The 17,334-nt window shown below is 46.8% G+C and overlaps 1 protein-coding gene across 1 annotated transcript; it reads left to right on the top strand.

Annotated features, from left to right (window-relative positions):
- Positions 1–1,602: 1,602 nt before the first annotated feature.
- LOC105896648 (erbin) lies at positions 1,603–16,676 on the top strand. The gene is made up of 12 exons (XM_031558767.2): positions 1,603–2,665; positions 4,096–4,213; positions 6,417–6,495; positions 7,344–7,433; positions 7,742–7,798; positions 7,990–8,053; positions 8,793–8,867; positions 11,759–11,903; positions 12,319–12,391; positions 15,427–15,556; positions 15,847–15,962; positions 16,155–16,676. The coding sequence occupies exons 1-12, from the start codon at positions 2,474–2,476 to the stop codon at positions 16,252–16,254; spliced, it is 1,239 nt and encodes a 412-aa protein (XP_031414627.1). The 5' UTR covers positions 1,603–2,473; the 3' UTR covers positions 16,255–16,676.
- The last annotated feature ends 658 nt before the right edge of the window (positions 16,677–17,334 follow it).

Below are 17,334 nucleotides of genomic sequence, written 5' to 3'. Positions count from 1 at the left end.
CATGTTCTACGTCTCTGTCTGTCCTCCCCGCTCTCTTTGCTCTCGCTTCTGTGTCTCTCTTCTGGCCCCTGGCGTGCCTCCATCTCATTCACTGCTGTGTCTGTCTCATTCTGATTCTCTCCACTCTCACTCACTCTCTCTCTCTCTCTCTCACTCTCTCATTCTCTCTCTGTCCATCCTCTCCTCCCCTCCCCCATATCTGCCTATAATTCTGACATTTCTGAGACAAACTGACCTTCATATAACTAATCAGCATAAATATCAGTTGCATGGTGTACACGCACACGCACACACTCACACAGTCACTTCTACTGACACAGAGATACTCAGACACTCTTTGGCGTGTGTGTGTGTGTGTGTGTGTGTGTGTGTGTGATGGGGAGGGGGGGGTGACATTCTCCTTTCTCCCGTTACAAGGCTCTCATTGAGGAGCCCTCATTCCACCCCAATGACCTGACAGCACACTGCACACTCTCCAGACCTCAGCCTGCTCTCCTCTCTGGCTGGAAGAACCCAGCACTCAACATTTACATTCAGCTACATCTGCACTCAACATTTACATTCAGCTACATCTGCATTCAGGATTGTCAGCGTGAACATGAACACTTGCTGCAACATTTGCACTTTTAATTGCATTTACAGTTAGACACTGTTATGCTAACAGTCAGATGTACTACAGTGACAACTACATTTACAGTACTGTGCTAAGGTGTTAGGTGCGTGTGAAACAATGCTCTGAATTGAGGATTACTTATCAGTCAAAAACATACAAAGTGCAGCAAACCAAAAATGCCTGAATGAATGATTTCACTATTTTCACTATGTTTGAAATATCTAAATATGATGTTTCTATTGACAGACTAATGCGGAAGATGGGAAATGCCTGCTTTAAGACAAATGCCTAAACTTTGGCACAGCACTGTATATGTTATTAAGTGACTAGTCACATCATTTGTCATTTTTCTTAAGAGAGGAGTAATGCCAAAGGACTGTAATATATTCAGTTGTGAACGCTTGATGTATAAATACAGACATAAACATGTACATACTGAGAGGAGATGGAACTGTTTCAGGAAGCACGATTCCTGCGTTGAGTCGCCACAGCCTCTTATAAATGTACCGGTAGGCGCAGAGGGGGGAAAAAAAATCAATCCTATCGTCAAATACCTCTCTGAAACCACAGCCTTTATGGCTGTTGATGGCCCCCGCATGATGGCATTGCCATGGCGATGGCCTCTTATCGTCGTACGCAGCAGCGTGTGATTATGACCGGTACAGCTCTCATCAGTGGAGACTGGAGAACAGGCAGCAGTCCGAATGCAGAGTGAAGGGTCCTTTACGTCGTTGTTCACACCTTGAGCACAGGTTTGAGTGTGTAGGTGGCAGAGGTTGCACTCTCTGGGGACTTTGTTACCGTTCCTGTGTGTTTGTTTGGAAGGCCGTAATGATGGGTGCCGAGAGCAGTTTTTCACCACACGTCCGCAGTGCGAGGGCCATTTTCAAGGGGGGGGGGGGGAGCAATTGCAAACAATGGTACGCACTCTTGACGGTCTTTGCGTCATTGTTTTGTGTTTTGTAGACAGTGAATGACCATTCAAATTCCGATTAAATTATCAGAGGATGTGTGGTCTCTGCTGAATGTAAATATAGGCTCTCAGCCTGCTGTTGTGGCAACAGGGGAAAGGTCTGCGCTGATGTAACAGCTCTGTTTCAGGTTGGCCTCATGCGGAGGTTTTTGTTGTTATCCGACACAGGTTGTCTATTGCAGTGCCGTGAAACACCCACCATAGTAAGGTGGACTCTCCTCAGTGCACTAAAGGTGCTCTGTGCTTTTACTCTCTGTTGGCAGAGCCGTGGCGGACCAGTTGACCCGCCGCTGTTTGCGGTGCTGTTGGGAAGACACTTAACGTCAGGTCAAAGTTCTAGCGACCTTTTGCTTCTTGAGGCTCGAGTCTCAAGTGACCAGTAATTGAGTCCTTGTACGGGTCATTTCATTTAGAATTCAGGGATCAGTGTCAGGTCTTGTTTAGGCCGGTGAGTGGTGCTTTTTGTTGTTGTTGTTGTTTGTTTATTTTTTTCCGATTACAGAAGAAGGATAATTTTTAAATGCACATTAGATTTTCATTCTGTTTTAATCAATAAACAATAAAACTAAGCTGGTAAGGATTTCAGAACAACTTTACTGCTTAAAATGTTACACAATGGATTTGTGGCTACATTTACCTGCATACCTATTTGTTTGAAGATGTGGTGTATGTGTGCAGCGACTTTAGTATAAACCCTGCAAAAAAAAAAACACTGTCAGATTAGCATTAACACAGCAAGTTAGACACAAATGTGTCATCCAAACCACATGGTGTACTTGTTAATTACATTACAACAGCACAACTGACCCATCTTTTCTCTTGCTTCCTCCCTCTCTCTCCCCCCCCCCATCACAGAGGTCCAGGCGGGAGGGTGTGATCGTTCCCTGATGATGTCGAGCAAGCGGAGCCTGCTAGTGCGGCTGGTGCCGTGCCGGTGCCTGCGGGGCGAGGAGGAGGCCGTCACCTCGCTGGACTACTCCCACTGCAGTCTGGAGCACGTGCCCAAGGAGATCTTCAGCTTCGAGAAGACCCTGGAGGAGCTCTACCTCGACGCCAACCAGATAGAGGAGCTGCCCAAAGTAAGGGGCCCAAAATGCAAACATGCATACACACACGTTATGCACACTACAAACAATTGCAGAGCACAACACTGTCCATGCATGCACACAAAAGCACATCTGAATGACTCGTCTTCAATTACTTTGCGTTATGCACACTACACACTATTACAGAGCACACACTATAAGAACTCAACCAGATTGAGGATCAGCACTAGGGATTGACCGGTAGGCATTTTTTAGGGCCGGTACCGATATCAATGTAGTGGGCCGATGGTGGCCGATATATTGGCAAAACCAATATATCGGTCTATCTCTAATTAAGAGACAACGATGTAACTCTTGCGTACACACACACACACACACACACATATATAAATGCTAATTATGTGGATTCTCAGGTAAGATAAAATAGTATAAAAAACACACACACACACACACACACACACAGAGACTCCGTAATGCCAACCTGCCTCACCTCACAAACTCCTACATGCCAAGAAATGACTGTATGCCCTTAACCAAAACATATTTAACACTCCATTGATTAATCACAGTGCGCGTCTTGTGTAAGTACATTGCAACACATTTCTAATACCTTGTTGTAAACCGCATTTATCAATGGAGTGTTAAGTATGTTTTGGTTGAGAACATTTAATCTTAAGTAGGGCAGAAAGCGCTTTTTTGTTGGCACGTAGAAGTGCTATCGCAGCTCCCTCTATGAGTGACTGTGAAACAACCGATTTGCGTTGCCCTCCCCTGCCCAAAGAGGTCTTGGTGACGTCCCCCTGCCCAGCCGCCTCGGAGAGCAACAGCAACGCACTTTCAAGCTCCACAACAGTGACAACATGACGCACGAGCAGCACCCTATCACCGCATCAGACATAACACTGACACTCTACCCTAAACACCACTGTAGTGTTTACAAACATCACAGAGGAACCAGATTATAGCAACCGTGTGGGTCACAGGCTGAGGGGATTTTGAGGAAGTGATGCAGCCAAGACTGCATCTCCTTGGGGACACTTGTGGGTTGCTTGTGCAGCTCCTCTCTCTCCTCCTCCTCCTCCTCCTCCTCCTCCTCCTCCTGCTCCTGCTCCTTTGTCTAATAAACATCACAGCCGTCCCATGGGAGGGGAGTGTGCTGTCAGACGCGGAGAAACTCAATTAGTTCTGCTCATCAGCTTCAAATGAGACCTGATCAAGCTGTTAACCCGATTTTCCTCTGGAGTCGTCCCCACTGCTCTGAATACCACCCTTCTGGATGGCCACAGCTAAACACCAGACATCAGCTGGAGTCTTGCTAATTCTCTGTATTGGGGTGTGTGTGTGTGTGTGTGTGTGTGTGTGTGGATAGGAGGTGTGAGTTCTGAACCAAAAAAGAAGGAGGACAAGGACTGTTTTCCAAAATAAAATTGTGGTTTTAACCCCTCCTCTCTTTCTCTCAACAGCAACTGTTCAACTGCCAGTTGCTCTATCGGCTAAGCATGCCCGATAATGACCTGACCGTGCTGCCCCCGGCGATCGCCAACCTCACCAACCTCAGGGAGCTGGATGTCAGCAAGAACAGTAAGCAGAAGCACTCTTCCTCCCAGACGGCTGTATCATCATTATTATTATCATCATCATCATTTCTTATTATCACCATAATTATCCATTCTTCATTATAAGACTGCAGAGACTGTGTGGAATATGTTGCTGCTGCTGTTCTTCTCGGGGCTAATTTGCTTTTGTGGCCTCACCCTATAATGCCCAGGCAAGCAGAGATCACACAGCAGATGCCCGTCATCACTGCCCACCATCACTGCCCACCAACCCTGCCCATACATCATTGATCATGCATCATGCATTTCCCTTCTGGTGCCTTCCTTGTGCGGGTCTGTGTGCGGGTCTGCTTCCCCAGTCTCCGCACAGGTGGAATTCAGATAGCACACTTCTGTCCCAGCAGTAGCTTTCCAATTCCAGCATTCTGGATTTGATTATAAGTGACTGATGTAGAATATCGTGCAATTAGTTGGCCTTAGCTTGTAGTTTATGGAGCATCCACAGCTTTGCCTCTGAGCAGCGGGACTCGGTGGGGGGTTAGGGTTAGTATTGATCCCCCTCCACCTCCCCTCCCCCTCTAAATGTGTTATTGATCACCACATAGAAGAGTGAGTAAACAGGGAGGCCAGCATCCTGCAGCACTGTATGCAAACATACACACACTCTGTTCGCACACAAACACCTCTTGCTTACACCCCCCTGTCCTCCGCGTGACACCTTGTTTCATCTGATAAGGCAGGGATAGACAGGACCGTGTGTGTGTGTCGGTGTGTCGGTGTGTCGGTGGGTGTGTGCGTGCAGGTGTGTCTCAGAAAGAAAATGAAGCCACACTTCAGCGGTCTCGCTCAGCCTTTTCTTCCGAGCAGTGTTGCAACAGGCTTTGTGTTCGGAGGGAGATTGTGTTCTGGTGTAAAGGACTGCAGGTGCGATTGGATTTCTCCCCCCACACCCCCAACACCCCCTGTCAGGTGTGGCATTGCATGCCGGGGACTTTTCCAGCGTTATCATTTCGTCCTTTTCACTGGTGAAACATTTATGAGCTCTGCTGTGTCGAGTGCACAGGTGCCAGCTTGAAGGTTGGCCAGAGTTGTGTTGTACTGACAGCCCTCTCTGACACCGTACTCTGAAACCTCTGAAGGCCTTCTCCTCCTACTCGCAATGGAATTCAGTTGTTTGGGAAAGGGAATTGGAGACTCCCTTAACAACAGAGTTGGCGTGGGTCCCTGGGTTTAATAGAGCAGGATGTGCTCTGTACAGTTTGCCCTAACAGAGTTAGCTCAGCTCCCACAGTCGGCAGAGGCAGAGGATCGGCAGGTCAGTGTACCTTATAGAAATAAAAAAAAAGCCTTAATTGTCATAATATTTGCATACAAGAAATTATAGAGCTGGATGTGGGCATATAGCGCTCAAAGCACAATCAGGTACAAAATGAAGGCCTTTACCCAAGTGCACAAGAGATGGTGGTGGTGATAATGATAATTAACTAAATTATAATAATAATAGCAATAATAATAATAGCAATACTAGCAGTTCCAGTGGGAGTTGTGAAGTGCACAAGTGAGTCACAGTCGCCCAGTGTTGGGGTATAGTAGAACACAAAGGCAGGTGAGAGTGAGAGGACGTCCTGTGTTTGTTCCTGTTTGTCTGACAGGGTCAAGATTTGAGGCGGGGAACAGCGCGCGCTTTGTTTTAACGAGGAACGAAAGGCCAGCGAGTGTTAAGAGCTCTCTTTGGCTAAGTGGTTTCTTCACAAAACACAAGCTTCTGTGACGTAAACTCACGAGTCCCTGTGCCTCGCCACACACTTCACCCTCGCTGAGAGAAAAACTCAGACCCTGTGTCAGAATGATGTGTGTGTGTGTGTGTGTAGGAGAGAGTGCTTAGGCAGCAGTTCCACATATGTGTGCGTGTGTGAGCGTGTATGTGTTGCGTGTGCAGCACTGCAGTCTTTAGGTCTTTAAGGAAGGAAGTGGGCAAAGTAGCTCTTTATCTCATGCGCTCATGATTTATAAGCATTCTTTCTGTGGTCCTCCCCTACCTTGTATGACGTTCCAACCTCCCTCTCTCTCTCTCTCTCTCCCCCTTCTTCCTCCTCCCATCCTCCCGGTCCTGCCCTTCTCACTTACGTTCCCCTACATGTTTTTGTTTCTTTGCTTTTCTGTTTAATGTTTGCCTGAGAGGGCTACCCAATAAATGCATGTCTGTTTTCTTTTTTTGTTTTTTTCAGGCATCCAGGAGTTCCCAGAAAACATCAAGAACTGCAAAGTCCTGACCATAGTAGAGGCCAGCGTGAACCCCATCTCCAAGTGAGTCCCCATTTCAGGTTCACGCCTTTGTACAACACTGAGACGACAATGAAGCTCTTCAATTACCCTAATCACGCTTATAACCTGCTATTTTCAATTAATATTACTGAAAAAAAAAAAACCTGGCTGTTGTGATGTACAGGCCTAGACAAGGATGTATGCACATGGCTATATCATGACATGGCATCTCACCCTTCCACAGTCTCTCTCCATCTCCTTCTATCAATATCCATCTCTCTATCTCTCTATCTGTGTCTCTACGTGTATCTGTCTATCATACACCGACATACATAAAGAAACACACAGGTTTACACAGGTTTACTCCGTGTCCGTGGTCAGTGTTTCCCTGTTAAGTCTTTGTTGGACTTTCCCTCTTCAAGGGGAAATGGTGCACTCGGGAGAGGTCTATATTTAGAGCCCTGTATAATGACGGATGAATTATACATTCATAGCAGACCACAGCTTCAGTCGTCCCCCCCACCGCGCATCTCTCTCTCTCTCTCTCTCTCTCTCTCTCTCTCTCTCTCTCTCTCTTCACACATTCACACCAACAATAGGGGTTCTCTGCGGTGTCACAGAAAGAGCAGCCGGGCTGAATGTAAATGGCTTAGACATGCACCCGTCAAATGCTCTTATTGGAAATGCCACTCTGCAGTGAGGGACGGACGTATGTCAGTCACACTACATGGGCCGCTTCATCGGCAGGCCTGTTTGCTCTCTAGTGGGTGTGAATGGATGGTGATTTATATGGCCGCAAGGCTTCTAGTGAAGGAAATGTGGCAGAAGGGTCTGTTTGTGTTGTGTGACTAACCACTGTTACTGTAATGTGTGTGTGTGTGTGTGCGCAGGCTTCCAGAAGGCTTTACCCAACTCCTCAGTCTCACACAACTCTACCTGAATGATGCTTTCCTAGAGTTCCTTCCAGCAAGCTTTGGCAGGTAAGCAACCGCTCTTATCGCGGGCAAACACACCCACACACACACACTCATTCAATGGACACGCTCTTGTGCGCGCACACACAGATATACGTATACACTTGCCTATGACCACCTCATACACCGTCTGTCTCTCACTCTCACAATTTCACAACAGAACCACACGCTCACGCCCAACTGAAACCCACTTGCTCGCACACACATGCGCGCACACACACACACACACACACACACACACACACACACACACACACGCACAGTCAGTCTGACACTTAATCTCATGAACATACATTATAAATATCTCTCCTCAGGTTAACCAAACTACAGATCCTGGAGCTAAGAGAAAACCAGCTGAAGCTGTTGCCAAAGTAAGTTTCACACTCTTATAGGCCCTTGAGCCATTGCTATGGTTTCAGCATCCTTGTTTCCCCTACTGTTTTGCAGTCTAGCTTGTTTTGGAGTTTGATGTGATGTTATTTACGAAGATGCTCTGAAAAGTCTGTTTGTGGAGCTGGAGCCATGTGTGTGTGCACTCAATTGTGCTCCTGTGTCCTTGCAGAAGCATGCATAAACTCACTCAGCTGGAGAGACTTGACTTGGGCAGCAATGAGTTCACTGAAGTGGTGAGTGTCCACTCTTTTTCTCTCACACACACACACACACACACACACACACACACACACACACACACACACACACACAGATGAAGTACCAGGGCCAGGGCAGTGATGTGTTCACTGAAGTGGTGAGTGTCCTCTGGTCCTCATCTGGCTACCCCCGAGCAAGCTAGCGCTCAGCAAGATCTCCCACTCTCACACACACTCGCACACACAAACGAGTTATACCCAGCTAGAACAAGTTCCTTAAAGTGGGGTGTTTTTTCTCCTGACATCAAACGTACCATTAAACTCCCCCACCCTCCCTTAATCAGGGCCAAATCACTATCTGAACACAACATTAGAACTCAGAATGACTTTCATCTATGTTTGTGCCATACACATCAATGGTTATGATGGAATCAATAAGAGACAAGAAAAGAGACACATTATGTCACATTTACATTTCGTATTCAGTCTCTATTAAGCCCACTTCATAGTCCAGTCGACAAGTGTCACCCGACCAAAACGTTTGTGGTCGACAGATGTCGCTTCGCTGAAGGCTTTCAGAGTCCTGCGCTAGTGACAAAATGTCGAAATAGAAACTACAGATGATGTTCTATGACAACTTGTATGACAATATAGCTAATGTTTGTTTACTTTACTTTTGTTTATTTTCTAACGTTACATCTAATCGTGAAACATTCAACAACAACTCCCCCCCCCCCCCCCCCCCATTCTCTCTCTATCTCTCTCTCTCTCTCAGCCTGAGGTTCTGGAGCAGCTTACTGGAATCCAAGAGCTGTGGATGGACGGGAACAGACTGACATTTTTACCGGGGGTGAGAGGAGTTGCTTTTATTTGTCCATCGTCTCATGAGTATGCGTCAGTCACAAACACACAGAACTAACTGTCAGTCTGTCTGCCAATCTCTCTCTCTCTCTCCCTCTCTCTCTCTCTCTCCCTTTTTCTCTCTCTCTCCCTCCCTCTCTCTCTCTCTCTCTGTCTGTCTCTCTTTCTCCATGTTTATCTATCGGTCTCTCTCTCTCCATATCTATCTGTAAGTCTGTCTATCTCTATGTCTATCTCTATGTCACTCACTCACACGCTGTCTGTCTCTCCTTAGGGTACAGTAGTCTCACTCACAGGCTGTCTGTCTTTAGGGTACAGTAGTCTCACTCACACGCTGTCTGTCTCTCCTTAGGGTACATTAGTCTCACTCACACGCTGTCTGTCTCTCCTTAGGGTACATTAGTCTCACTCACACGCTGTCTGTCTATCCTTAGGGTGCAGTAGTCGATTAAACCGCCTGGCTGTCACTCCTGAAATTGGAATTCAGTTTGAGATGCACATAAAGAAATGAACTGTTCTTGTGTAATGAAACTAACCATCAAGCTGACTTCCTCAGTGATGAGTATGCAAGTAGATTGGGTCAGCGATGGTTATGCGTTACATGAGTCACGACACTCCTACTCCAGCTTATTACTTCCTGTCTCGGGTGAATTTCTGTCCAAGGCAAAGCCACTAACTTTTTTTTTCTCACCATCCGCGGACTTACTTCCTTGTTTGTGCTGTTTGTCCTGGTGTTGCCTAAGGACTTGTAGTCACAGTCAGGAGTGTATGTCGGATGATTTGGCTCTTACACAAGGTCGTCATAAGTCATGCATACCCCTTAAAGCATAAGTGGCCTATGAGAGTACGTTGATTTTTCGAAAAGAGCTTTGGCTCCTGGGATAATCGTGTGGTTGTAGGTCAGTTGTTATTTGCCCCCTACGGTCTTCTCTTTTGGTCTGAAACATTGAGCAAGTCGTGTGTGTGGTGATGTAGTTTCCCTCTGGCTGGCCTGCTTGGTGGCATCATGACCAAAGCCATAGACCCCAGTCATAGGTCATGGTGCTGTTGCTCATAGCTACGCCACGGTGAGGCTACCGAGGCGGTGTCATTTGCCTACTGGCTGGTGAGTCACCTGGGCTTGTGTCCTTATCGCTGGGTGTCCTGTTTCTCTAGCTGAGTCATAAGTCATGTCGTCAGATGATCTGCATTATGGTTTTGGTTGCCCCCCCCCGTTAATGTTACGCACCAGCTACCAGATTTATGCCAGTCGGTCAATAGTCAGTCCATCACAGCTGCTGCTTGTATGCATGTGTCGGTAATAGCCTCCATTAGGGTTCAGTACAACACTGCAACTGATTAGTCCAGTCACTGATGGGATTGATTTGTGCGGATTGACTTACTCTGAGGCTGTTGAAGTGTTGGTTAGTGTTACGACCCGGCTCGTGAGTCGCAACATAAATTGGAGACAGACCACAGAGTTGTACAAAAATAGCATTTATTTCTATAACACTAAAACACAGAGTAAAATAGTAAGTGCCAAGCACCAAAACCCAATAGTGTGCACACCAGCATCAAACGCCTGGTGAGCATGCAAGGCCTCGAAAGCATGGTGGGAATGCGAGCTCCCTCTGAAGGCAAACAGTGTTTTTTATCCACACCTCCTCAGGTGTGGACAATCAAGCTTATTAAGTCCATTCACCACCCAAAGACTGTTGCACTGCCACTGCAAAGCCAGTAGGGGTGTAGAGGGACGTAACAGTTAGTATTAGAGTTAACCCCCTGTGGTTTGTGAAATGCCAATGACTACCGATGAGAGTAGTAGTTGAAAAGTGAAATGGTATGGAAACGATGGCTGTGCTGTTAAACCAGCCGTAATGAAGGCATTAGCTCAGTTGTGAATGATTCAGTCAGATGAGTGTAATTCCAGTCTGGCTCCATGGATTAGGATTAGTGTGTGTGTGTGTGTGTTTGCAAGAGAGTGAATGGGGAAACAGATGGGCTGTGGCCCTTTGCCTCTGTCAGAGGGGAAGGGGCCTTGTGAGGGTATACTAGACCACATGGCCACCAAAACACACACACACACACACACACACACACACACACACACTGGCACATGCATATGGACATGCATGCACAGAAACTTCCCCAGCCTTTGGAACAGACTGTCCCAGTACAAACACACTCCTTTCCACCACACACAAGGGCTCCTGAGCCATACACGTGGCCATACTGTATGCATGTGTCCCTGTGAGAGTACAATAACACACACACACAGCTTTGTGTGTCTAACATCCTCTACACACAGTTTGGGAATTATTGTTGTGTGTGTGTGTGTGTGTGTGTGTGTGTGTGTGTGTGTGTGTGTGTGTGTGTGTGTGTGTGTGTGTGTGTGTGTGTGTTGAGTGAGCCTATGTGAATGTCAATGAACTCTGCTCTACCCCTCCATGTTCCCAGCTGATTAAGCTTCTTATATATAGCAGCTTGATTAATCAATGAAATCACAAACCCACACACATAAAAAAATGTACACACACACACACACACACACACACACACAGACACACACACTTAGTCCTGATTGCATTGAGTTGTGTCCAGCTATGATGAAACCTCATTAAAAGTGGAGAGACAGCTGCACTGCTATGACTGTTCCAGTGTTCCGAGTGGTAGAACGCTCCACTGGTTATTTGTGTTGGTTTTGGCTTTAGTTATCAGCAGAGATGGCAGAGAGGTAGAGTACATTGTGTTTAGAGAGCTTAAATGTGTGAGTGTACTGTTCTTCTCAGGGCATGTAGTGTGCTGATATGGGTGTGTTTACCGTGCTGTGTGTGTGTGTGTGTGTGTGTGTGTGTGTGTGTGTGTGTGTGTGTGTGTGTGTGTGTGTGTGTGTGTGTGTAGATGGTTGGCACCCTGAAGCACCTAGCCTACCTGGACGTGTCCAAGAACAGCATAGAGATGGTGGACGAGCAGATCTCTGGCTGTGAGAATCTGCAGGATCTGCTGCTATCCAACAACGCCCTCACACAGCTGCCTGGCAATATAGGTAACACCACACACACACACACACACACACACACACACACACACACACACACACACACACACACACACACACACAGACCCTAATGTTTGCAGAACACACACACACACAAATAAGCAGCCATTACATCCATAACCATCACCCATTCAAACACTGTTCATCCCCAGGCCTAGTTGTAAGGGTACCCACTGTTGTAACTATAGTTTTACAAGAAGAATTCCCCCAGAGGTCCTTCACCTCTTAAAACTTGTAAAGCTCCTCCCATGACCTCCAGATGTGGCACATTCACCTCTTCCATGTTCCTATGAAAGCACATCATCACACGTCGGCATCAACACACAGAATTCCTTCCTTTTGACACTCAGACCTCATTTGTCGAACCTACAGAACGTGACTTGTGTTCTGCTGTGCTCTGCAGGCTCCTTGAAGAAGCTGACGACCCTGAAGGTGGATGAGAACCAGCTCATGTACCTCCCAGACTCCGTAGGGGGGTGAGTCACCTGCTCAACGCCAAACACATCGCACGCACAAACAGAAACAAAGACTCACACTTGCATCATTTAAGATTAGGGGTCCAAGTACTCCACAGAGAAAACAAGCAAGTACTCAAGTGCTCGTATTCCGCGGTTGGCGGGTATTGATCTCTCAGAACAATAGCCAAAACGGTAGCCAAAGATTTGCAGGTGATTTACTCTCAACTCTGCTAGCATCGCATACGTCTGACTGTAGTAAAGGTTGTCCCAGGATATCCTCACTCATGGAATGCCTCTTGTCCAATCAATAAATATACATATATTAGATTCGATAAATGTTTATTGTGCGGTCACAATCGCTTATTGCCGTCACTTGCGAGGATTGCTCATGCCCATCCCAATTCAAGATCCCGGCTAAAGTCAACTGTAGGATTTTTTGTTTTTAACTGCACATTTGCCTGAACGGGTCTCACTCATCTTGCTCATCACACCACATGCATCTGGCCGTCCTCTGCTCTCCGACCATCACACACACGTGCTCTAAGCAGAGGGGAGCCCAAGCGCTAGTGGAGTGTTAAGTTTGTCCGGCACCACATTCAGCCTCGGTGGCCACCGGGACCTGGTCTGAGCCTGTCTTGCGGTCATTTCCAAATCCCACTCTGTCTCTCTGCACTCTCCTATCAAAGTAGTTCAATACATCCCTAAAATAAACTTTTAAAACAAATAAACATACTTAAAACACATCTCAACACCAATCGGTAATGCCTTACATAGGGCCAATGATTTTCCGTTTAAAAAAAATGCATTTTCCGTTTCACATTTGGTGAATTCCATTTTTTTTTCCGTTTCAGCTCATTTTGTTCACCCTGAGGTAGATTGATGGCTTAAAATGAGTGAATAATATGTGCCCTTCTTAGATTGTTGTTTGCCAGCCATCAACAGAACAGAAGACTAAACATTTTTTGTTTTAAATGCGATTGGGAAGACGAGCGCGTGAATGTGACTGAATGTGGCTTTAGCGGAAATCTGTGGGTCAACCGTTGAAAAGGGGGGCGTGGCCGGAGCAGAGTTCAGCGCAGACGTGACATTTTCTCAGTGGTTTTGTTCTTTAATTAATGTTTGTTTATCGTTGCAATCGTTGTTGTGTTTATTTGAAAGAAATATAGCCTTGCAGCCCAAAATACAGGGGAATGTGGGCGATTTGTATGAACAAAATGATGTTTCCGTTTCAAAGGTGCAATTCCGTTTCAAAGTGTTCATTCCGCGAATTCCGTCCGTTTTCCGTTATCGCGGAAAATCATTGGCCCTACTTACATATTCTTCAACCTTCCCTTAGTCGGTCAAGCCCTACCCATGCCTTCACCTTGCCTCAGACATACCTACAGATACTGGCAGCTGACCTCACAGCACACACAGTGAGGGACTGGAGAGGGGCTGTCCTGACTGTCCCAAGTTCTCTGAGGAACACCCACCCCCAGCAGTAAGCCTCCCCAAGCATAGCTGCTGAGTCAGCTCTAGGTTTGCCTCTCCTAAGGAGAGACAGAATGAAAGAGAGAGAGAGAGAGAGAGAGGAGAGCCCAGGCCATCTGGCAGAGCCGGTGCTGCTGGGGGAGAGCAGACAGATTTGGGTCTCGGTGTAGACAGACTGTGTGTGTGCTTTCTCTCACGGAACAGGGGGAAGCCCTCGCCACTGTGGAGCCACACGCTAGGATTATGTATGTGTGTGAGTGTCTCTGTGTGTGTGTGTGTGTGTGTCTCTGTGTGTGTGTGTATTTGTTTTCCTATGGCTGCGGGATTTATGACATCTGTTTTTATTTATTTTTTTACTTTTGAGTTGACCCTTCACAAAAGGTGTTTTCTCTGATCTTTTTGTTTTGCTTTTTTTCTAAATATGGGTGTTTACAAACATGCCAATTACCCACCTGCCCGGTCTGCTGCCCATCCCAGTCCTGCCCAGATTAACAGCGGCCATGGGAGGGGGGATTATTGCTATATGATTGGTGAGGGATGGGCCTTTAATCCCCTGCGTGGATTGTAAAGCATACTGATTAAACACATTTAATCTTTTTATTTCATTTCTCACCCCACCCCGTCATCCTTTCATTCATCAGTTGAACTTGGTGAGTCTCAGGCTGGGCTTGGACTTCAGTTCTATAGCATGGATTGCCTCCGCTCATTCACGTACACAACATGACAGAGATTTGCCCGTAACCCGAGTCCTATTTGTTCTGACTGAGGCTTTTTCCTTTACGTTCGCGTTTGCATACATTTCCATGCATTTCCATCTGCATTCCTTGTGAACCCCGTCTTCCCCTCCCACTGCCATGATTGCATGAATAATGAATGTATACATTATGCAATCTAAAGACGCATGGGCTTAAAGAAACACACAGGCGACGCTCGACAGCGTAAGCCGCCGCAGGCTTACAGACGCATCTGCTTAAGCGCAGCGCAAAGATCACCATCTTCATCCTCGGTCATCTTCCCCCTGCTTGTTCTCCCGCCCGCTTAACCCAGTGGCAGGTCATGTTCAGGAGCAGCAGCCAGAGAGATTCAGAGCTCAGCTCGGTTCAAACAGTCAGGGGGGGTGGGGTTGAAACCTCATTGGGATTTACAGTGAAACTCTGTTGGGGGGGGTCTTCGAACTGGGAATTAAACGGACACGCTGCTATAAGAATCAACCATTATTATCTCTGCTGACTGAGCTAGGCACCGTCACGTGACCACGCTTGGCGAGTTGGATGTTGACCTTCAGAAAGGCAGGGAAGGTTGAAATGGGGTAACCTAGAGAGAGGGAAGGTCTTAAATAAAGCCAGAACTGATCCAGTCAGTTCAGTGTCCATGTGGAGTGGACTGTTCTGTCCATTCACTGCAGAAAGAATTTGTCTTTTAAACTAGTTTGAAATTAAGTGTGTGTGTGTGTGTGTGTGAAGCTTTCTGTTGGGTGTAATGTTTGGTTGAGTACTGAGTGAGAGACGTTAGTAAGAAAAAATGAAAACGTAATTATGTAAAGAACAGAGGTTTAATTATCTGTGTGTGTTTGTGCGTTTCAGGCTGGCTTTATTAGAGGAGCTAGATTGCAGTTTCAACGAGATTGAGGCTTTGCCTGCCGCGATTGGGCAGTGTGTGAACCTGCGCACCTTCGCTGCTGACCACAACTTCCTGTCCCAGCTGCCCCCAGAGGTCAGTGTGTGTGTGTGTGTGTGTGTGTGTGTGTGTGTGTGTGTGTGTGTGTGTGTGTGTGTGTGTGTGTGTGTGTGTGTGAGAAACTGACTGACTGACCCCATATGTTACAGATGGGGATAGTTGGAAGAAGGCCACTATAGAGAGTGTGTGTGTGTGTGTGTGTGTGTGTGTGTGTGTGTGTGTTTTCTGACTCCACTTGGGTGAATGTGTGTTCATATGTGTTTTCTCACTCCCTGTGTGTGTGTGTGTGTGTGTGTGTGTTTGTGTCTGTTTGTTTGTCGTCACAGATGGGGAACTGGAAGAAGGTCACAGTGCTGTTCATGCACTCCAACAAGCTGGAGCACCTGCCTGAGGAGATGGGTGACATGCTTAAACTCAAGGTCGTCAACCTAAGTGATAACAAGTAAGTACACACACACACACACACACACACACACACACACACACACACACACACACAGACACAAATATTTATTCCGTGACAGACATCTCTTTAACCATGCTGAAAGTATTGGTGTTCACAGCATGGCGTGCATGAGAATGTAATGTGTACTATATTCACTCCCCCCCTCCTTCCCTCCCTCTACCCTTTCAGGCTAAAGAACCTGCCCTTCACCTTCACCAAGCTCAACCAGATGACTGCCATGTGGCTCTCTGAGAATCAGGTGAGACCTGCACACTCAAATGCTTATTAGGTCTGAGGTGTGCCAGACCACAAGGATAGGTGTGCCAGACCCCAAGGATAGGTGTGCCAGTCCAGTCCTTTGCCACCTAGGTAGCCCTCAGGTATGCTTGTTTGACATCACTGGTATCCCTGGGTTGGTGAAAGCTGGCTCAGCATAGACAGATATCTACCCACAGTTGCTTCAGCACGGTGTTACCTACCTTTCCAAGACCACAGTGCTTCACTCTTCCTCACTGCGGTTAACCTGCACGGTTTATTAGTGTCCCTGTTACTGAGAAGGCACCAGTACGATCACTGGCTAAGTCAGCTGGCTGGGATCAGGCTGTATGAGGGCTCATAAATAAAGGCAGCCTGCGCTACGGGACTCAGTGCAGGCTAACAGGCCACAGGGGATAGGGAAGGGTTCGCTAACGGCTCGTTTGGGAGCCAGTTCCCACAGTAGAGTGGCTTCTCTGTCAGCTTGATGGATTCTTTGCCTTTTTATTCCACCACTGTCCCAGAGTTCCATCTGCGGGGTAATGGGGGGACTGGAACATGTGACCTTTGACCCTTTTGCAGAGACAGCCATACCCTCCTCTTCCCACCCAGTGCTTACCCACACCAATACACACACACAAACACTTCAACTAATCTTTTCATCAAGCAAGGCTCACACCAGTGTTATGTAAGCAGATGACTATTGTGCCAGCTGACATTATCAGTGAGACACAATCTGCTTTTGTTCAGCCTGCTGTCATTTCGTGAAGAGTATCGGCATTGTGATGTCTGCTTCTGGAGAAAAGGGGCTTTGTTGTTCTCCCCATGCATGGCTATTCATAAGACCCCACAGCATAATTGATTTGTTCTCATCATTGGTTCATAGCTTCATTGATCGTTGCCCCTCCGTTGGCACAAAAGCGTTATTCATGTCTGCTTTTCATTGGATCTTTGCTTCATTCATAGCCATTTCTCACTGGCTACTAGATTTGCTTGATGTTGGTTGATGGCTGTTTACCATTGGCCTATAGCTTCATTTGTAGGCGGTTCTTATTAGTGTTTACCTTGTGTTTATGGCTGGATCATTGAATCATTCATTCATTCATTCATTCAT

This window comes from Clupea harengus, chromosome 21 (genome assembly GCF_900700415.2).
Source record: "Clupea harengus chromosome 21, Ch_v2.0.2, whole genome shotgun sequence".
Classification (NCBI taxonomy): domain Eukaryota; kingdom Metazoa; phylum Chordata; class Actinopteri; order Clupeiformes; family Clupeidae; genus Clupea; species Clupea harengus.
The sequence above is the reverse complement of the archived record's forward strand: the minus strand, read 5'-3'. Positions and strand labels throughout refer to the sequence as shown.

Bases quoted from the DNA above. Each gene is read 5' to 3' on its own strand.
- LOC105896648 (XM_031558767.2), top strand. From the start codon at position 2,474: ATGATGTCGAGCAAGCGGAGCCTGCTAGTGCGGCTGGTGCCGTGCCGG. The intron at 6,496-7,343 runs GTGAGTCCCCAT...GTGTGTGCGCAG, and splicing joins AGCGTGAACCCCATCTCCAA to GCTTCCAGAAGGCTTTACCC. The intron at 11,904-12,318 runs GTAACACCACAC...TGTGCTCTGCAG, and splicing joins ACAGCTGCCTGGCAATATAG to GCTCCTTGAAGAAGCTGACG.